Source organism: Aegilops tauschii, chromosome 3, assembly GCF_002575655.3.
Source record: "Aegilops tauschii subsp. strangulata cultivar AL8/78 chromosome 3, Aet v6.0, whole genome shotgun sequence".
Lineage (NCBI taxonomy): Eukaryota > Viridiplantae > Streptophyta > Magnoliopsida > Poales > Poaceae > Aegilops > Aegilops tauschii.
In genome coordinates, this window is record NC_053037.3 from 162,867,646 (window position 1) to 162,874,564 (window position 6,919).

Here is a 6,919-nt window from a genome sequence, read left to right on the forward strand (position 1 = left end):
TTTGTTCATGGGGTAGTCCCAACCAAATGTGTCGGCCAGGCCCAAGATTACAATCAAACTTGGCGAGATTATGAGCTTTTAAATTAAACAAACTACGCTCATGACTAAAACAGCAAAAAGCAAAAGTATTTCTAGTGAAATTAATCTCCTTTATTATGGCGCCGTGTTCTCCACCAGATTCTTTTTTTTAGCACTGTTCTCCACCAGATTCATTCCCAATATCTTTGATCACCCCCTCACAATCAGAAAGAAGCAATGTTGGCTTTTAACAGGACGTCGAGACCATTTGATTCGTCCAGGAGGAGGAATTGGACTCGGATTCCTGGGCCCGATTTTAGAGAGGAAGGAAGCGCGTTCCGCTTCCCGGCCCAACCCTCTTTCCTTCCGCTTCCCGGCCCAACCCTCCATACAAATGCAAAACCCTAATAAGAAACCCTAAGAAACCCTTCTCCCCCGCCACCGGCCACCACCCCGACCAACGGAGGCAGCGATGGGATGCACGGCGTCCACGCGACGTGCGGGGTGGGGCTCGCTCGTGTTCGATGTCTCAGGGTACGGCGGAGTTAGCCTCGACGTACAATCATCAGAAGTATTCACCGTCGGCGCTTACGACTGGCAGATTCGTTTCTATGAGGAAGGAGTGTTTGGGCATTCCGGAGGCTATGTGGCGGTCTATCTCTTTTTAGTCAGCAAGAAGGCCAAGGTGAGGGCAACATTCGAGCTCAGTTTGGTGGACATCACTGGATCAACGCCGCCTCGTACGATGAGGACGGTCGACGCAGAATTTGACTCTGGCGACCGAACGTGCTTCGGCCATCCCGAGTTCATGAGGAAGAGCGAGCTCGAGGCGTCGCCTTACCTTCGCGGCGATCGCCTCACAATTGAGTGTGCCATCACTATCTGCAAGGAAGCGCCGGTCTCGTCGAAATCGTTTGCTGAGGTGCCGCCATCCGACATCACGGATCACCTCAGGAAGCTGTGGCAAGGGAAAGAGGGCAGCGATGTCACCTTCGAGGTTCAAGGGGAGGCTTTTCCTGCCCACAAGACGGTGCTCGCGATGCGGTCGCCGGTGTTTAAGGCAGAGCTGTACGGTGCCTTGAGGGAAAATGATATGGGTCGCGTTATCATTGGCGACATGCAACCTGCAGTCTTCGAGGCCCTGCTCCATTTTATATACACCGATTCATTGCCCACCATGGATGATCTTTACCAAGATCAAGATGAATACAAAGAGATTATTGGACATTTGCTTGTAGCCGCGGATCGGTATGCCATGGAAAGACTGAAGATCATATGTGAAAGCATCCTTTGCAAGAACATAGATGTGAAGACCGTGGTGACTACACTGGCTTTGGCTGATCAGCATCACTGCAACAAGTTGACTGATGCTTGCATTGAATTTATTGCCTCTTTGGGTAAAGTGGATGATATAATAGCAAGCCAGGGATATGCTGAGCTCAAAAGAACCTGTCCTTTGGCTTTACTGGAACTGTGGGAGAAGGCAACTAGGCTCTACATGATATAGTCTTCATTTCACATTGGCATGCGTGTTAAGTCGCATACATATCTTGCTACTTGTTTGATGAAGGATTAGTTTATTTTAATATATATGGAGCTTCGGTGAAAAACAGTACTACTCTGCTAATGTTTTTCATTTGCCAAGATGTTGCATACTTATCCTTTTAGCGCAAATGGTATTGTTGCTAAACAATATATATGAGTGTTTAATTGTTTGTTAAAAATTAAGTCATAGGTTTTAATTACCACACTACATGTGCAGGCTAGTGTATGCTACTCAGTTCGATGGTGATATCTGCCGTAACGAATAAGCAGCAAAATGCGACAAGAGTGGGCCAGGAGTGTGTTAATGTGATTATAAGGGAACATTTCATCAAAATATGAAATTCGAAACGGGAGAACGAATGCCACATTTTCGAACTCTTGAGTGTTGTAAAACAATGGGGGTGCATTTGAAACAATAATTCTTGCACTGGAAGGTGTTCAATTTCTATTGTCAGGTACTTTTCTGTTCTTGCATCCTCCAATTGGTTTCAGTTTTTATTTTACTTACCTGAAAAGTTGAGACTGAATCCATAAGCAGTTGACCCATCGGTATGCTTTTAATCTTTTACAAATATAAAATGAATTAAGTAATCAATCTAACCTATGGAATGATTGAGTACCATCACATCATCCAACTATACTGTTATATAAACATCATCGGTACATCACAGTATTGGGCAATTGGCCTATATTGCTATTACTTTGAATGAAACACATTTGTACTATATGACAGTAACTAATTGGAAGAGTGCAGTATGTTAATGCACCTGCATATCCTTAAGAATAAAATATCCAATAAAAGTTGACATTTGAAAGTACCCCTTGTGTTGTAAAGTAATCATTTTGATACAGAAGGAACGTAATAATGAAGGCAAGCATGTAAAAAACTGGGGAAAGTATTGTTCGTAACAGGTTATATGCAGCCCTACCGTCTACAGGAACGCATCAAAGCAAACTTCGGAAATTGGTGCATGTCAGGCAAGTCAGGATTTAGTTGTTATTTACAGAGGTGATTTCTGTTCCCTTTAATTTGTAGAAATTTGGGGCAGGGAAGCAACGGAATATTTTTTTCAAAAGTATTCTCAAGCTGATTTGTATGTGACGAGATTATTAATCAGTTTGATCGAGATATTTTTTGTATTTGACGCAGTATGTATGTACCAAGCAGGATTGCAAGTCAATCTCACCTTAGGATATTATTCATACCTATTAGCAAGTCTACATGGATCATTTAATGTTGCAATTGTGTGCTGACCCGAAACCCTAGAAATAGTTCAACCATTTTCCTCAAAGGCGTATTATTACATCTAAGGCAAAATCAATTGATTAGTTTTACTATTTCTAACGTTTCTAAGTAGTGTTGAACCATCTCCACAGGAGCTTGACAATTTAGTGCTACTAGCCATGTTTCACAGTACTAACACAAGGGTTAATGCAGAAGTCTTTTATATAATTATTGACCTTGAGGAACACATAGCATTTGTTGCGAGATGGAACAATAAGTGTAGCTTATAGTGACATCAAAGATTGCAGCTGTATTTCACAATATTTTGATGCTCAGAAAATCTTCTTGCTTTTGATAGTTCTGTAAGACCGCACGATACAGTGGTTCTCTTAGGTGTATATGAAATTAGTTCAGTTAAAATTAGGGGTCTATGATTTTTCACCACGTTTTCCAGCCATTAGATATAAATGTTTTATTTAAGTCTATTGAAAGTTACTAATGACATCTGGAAGTCTGCACCTCCCTCTTTTTTCAGACCTAAGTTGTTTCTCCGAAAGTCCAGCATAATACTCTGAAAAGAAGGTCAGGTTTTCTCCCTTTAGTCAAGTTACTCTGACCTGGTTTAATTTTAAAATAGTAGATATATTCCTTCCTAATTTAGTCAAGTTACCCTGCTAATCTACCAGGCAGTTCCATGTTTACACTTGTTGCGTAAATATTCTTCTCTTTATTTGACCAGATGTTCACTGAACTATGGTCGGTCATTGGTTATTTGTTTGTTTGTGTGCAGTTTGCTTTTTTAAACCCAATATTTAAACATGAAACTAAAATATTAAGTTTATCTGAATAACATTTGGTCACTGAACTATTCCTCGTTCACTATAATTTTGTCAAAGTTTTATGTACCTGATTTAGGTTTTAAAAAAATGTTCATAAAATTATCATACAACTTGAGAGAAACCTATCTTAGTTTTGGTTATTACGAGGAGACAGAAAAGAGATGACATAGGCCTATAGCTGAGAGGAGAGAGAAATTATGTGATTTGGCACAGCAGACTAGCACAAAGGCCCCAGAAGGGGGTTGTAAAGTGAACGGTTCTCAGAGTTCACATGGTTAAATGAACCAAATCAAAGTCCAAGATTGTAATCTGAACCCTAAAACGATTTAATGGGGTGATATGGACTTCTCGACTACTAGAGAATGTGCCTTCAACTTGCAGGGTCAATGGACATGCACCTTTGATTTAACATTTGAGATTTTAAATGCTCTCTGAATTAGGGCAAGCAAACAAACATTCTCTTAAAATTGTCGTTTATGTGCTTGTTCTATTAATTTTCTTTTAGTGATTCACATTTGAGACTTTTTTTCTTAAATTGAAGAATTTATAAGCTCTAAATATAAAGTAATGTGTATAAATCACAGGGAAATGAATTGAAAAATGTAGAACTACATACTCCCTCCGTAAAGAAATATAAGACCATTTAGATCACTTCCTAAAAGGTACTCTCTCTGTAAAAAAATATAAGACCGTTTAGATCAGTTTTCACTCCAAAAAGCTGGAAAAAAGAGCAAATCTCGGATAGCACAAAAGCCAAGGTGACCCAGAACAATTATTTCACTTATTTCTAGTTTAAGAAGGACCTTGTGCGCGGTTCACGACTCCCGGTGCTTAGAGATGCGGTTCACTACAGCAGCGGTAAGAAAAACAAGAAAACAGGTATCAAGAGATGGAAGTGAAAGAAGAACTGTTGATCGACCGGTGGTTTGGGTCTTGCCTTTTAGGATTCGGCTCCCTGGTAATGAACTGAAAAAGAGACTGTCACCGCTGAGAACGAGACGACACAGGTTGTGGTTCTTCTCCGGCATACGCTAGCTGCTGGAACCCACTGAGTTCAAGTCCGAAAAGGATTGGACTCTGCGACATTGACCGACGCGACGCTATACCGGAAAGACTAAAGAAAGGTATGTAGGATATGACACTTGAATGGATATGGATGGCGAAAGACTTAACTATGAGTTTTGTAGAAGCAATAAGTGTTGCACTGCAAGTATTCAATACCTGAACAAGGCATACGAAGTAGGGTTTTTTTTTCACTTTGGCGAAATGCATCTCCAGACATGACCATCTCATCATTTACTTTCAGCGATGATTCGATCACTAAAATGACATCGTCCCCGTCATCATTATTCCGGTGGATGGTGAATCGATCCATGGCCTCAAAGCACCATGGGTTTCTAGCAACAATCACAAAGACCACACAAGATAACATCCCACTTTTATTAATTATTAGGACGTTTGTAAAAGCATTAATTTGCATCTTATTATTTAAATGCGTATTTGGATTTTCTAGAACATTTAAATTTAAACTATTTTCAACTCAAGGAAATAAAAGAGAGAAGATAATATTACTTATATTCCTTATGAAAAGAGTGAGAAAATGTTAAGATGTCATTTGGAGTGGATAAATCCAATCTTTGGAATTAAATAAACCCTACAAATATTTAAGGGAATTATTATTAGGTCCAAACTAGCTGTATAAAATAAAATGAATTTACAAAATTGCACTTCGAGTTGGGAATAATTTTTCTAGGCTCTATATGAGTATTTTGTTTTTTGCAATTTTCTGGTATTTTCTGAAAAATATATATTTTAGACTATTATTTGAGCCAAAATCAATTTGTAGACTAATTTTATTATGAAATCCTATCCTAACTAGACCAGAACAATGTTTCAGCCCAGTAACACACACCGCGACTATTTTAGGCCCCCGGCCTAGTTCCTTTGTCAAAACGATATGGGCATCGAGGGCCGTTAGTTTTATGATCATCTCTTTCTCTCTTTTCTTGCCTCACTGCTCTGCATCGTTTTGCCATACTGTCTTTGCTCATGGAGCACCACATCGTCTGAACAATGCACACCCGACCACACCAGAGCACCGCCGAGCACTCCACACCCGTCCAGACCACCGACCACCACCGACCACACCGCTGTGATGACTGCGACAAGTTTAACCCTGACGTGTACTTCCTTGACACTGACGACCATCGGAGACCATGCCACATTTGACCCGAGTCGTCGTGCCACTGTCTTCTCCGTGGCCGCCGCTGTTCACTGCCGCCCCATCTCGTTCTCGTTCGTCTGTTTAGAAATAGATTGTGTATTTTAGAATTTATTTCTTCCGAATTGTTGTTTGAACTTGGCCCTAGATCTGCATTTAAATCCAACGGTTGTTATTCTGTTTGAGCCTGAATCGGTGTCTTTTGATTTGGTTTGTCCGTTTTCATTTAAATAGGACGACTATATTTTATTTAGCCATGAATCGGTATCAACTAGTCTGATGCTGCCACGTGCCACACTATTTTGCAGAAAATCCCACGAAACTTCTAACGTTCTAACTTTTCAAGCGTAGCTCCAAAGAAGACGAACATTTTGCAAATTGTTAGTCTTGGAGTGCTTATGACCTATCAGTTTAACATTTTTAATTATTCAAATGTGATCAATTCAAATTCAAATTTAAATATTATTTTAGCCATATCTTGCAATCTGGAGATCACCAATATGGTTGTTTCTTTTTGCATGATGAAAGCCTGATCAAATCCTATGTACTAAGCCGTTAATAGTACATATCAAAATCATTCCTATGTCATGTATATGATGCATCTTTTATGCCTTTCGCTCTTATAGTTGCACTTTTGCACTTAAGACCCTATATTAGCTAAGGCTATATATACTAGTCCCTCCGATCCATAATAATTGACGCAACCTCTATACAATATCTTACTTACATTGTATAGAGGTTGCGTCAATTAATTTGGATCGAAGGGAATAATATGTTTTGTTTGCTATCTTTGCAAGTAATTTTATTTGTATGCTTAATTATAATTGTTTTTAAATTTATTTCATTCTACGATAGATTGTTTGGGTGCGAAGCCGCTTACTTACATGAGTATTATCACCAGCACCAAGGCAAGTCGCATTCTTTTGTGCATGTCCATGTACCTATATCTTTACTAAGCATTTAGTATATTTTGAGTAGTATGTATGAGCATGTTTATATATTCTAAATATGCAAGTATGATCCCACTATAGTTCAGTAAGTAGGTCTGAGTTCTAGTTACTTGTCTGTCGT

General features: G+C 39.5%; 1 protein-coding gene across 1 annotated transcript; it reads left to right on the forward strand.

Annotated features, from left to right (window-relative positions):
* The first annotated feature begins 490 nt into the window (after positions 1 to 490).
* On the forward strand, positions 491 to 1,525 carry LOC109769512 (BTB/POZ and MATH domain-containing protein 2-like). Its single transcript, XM_020328249.3, has one exon. It carries the CDS (start codon positions 491 to 493, stop codon positions 1,523 to 1,525), a length of 1,035 nt encoding a protein of 344 aa, XP_020183838.1.
* The last annotated feature ends 5,394 nt before the right edge of the window (positions 1,526 to 6,919 follow it).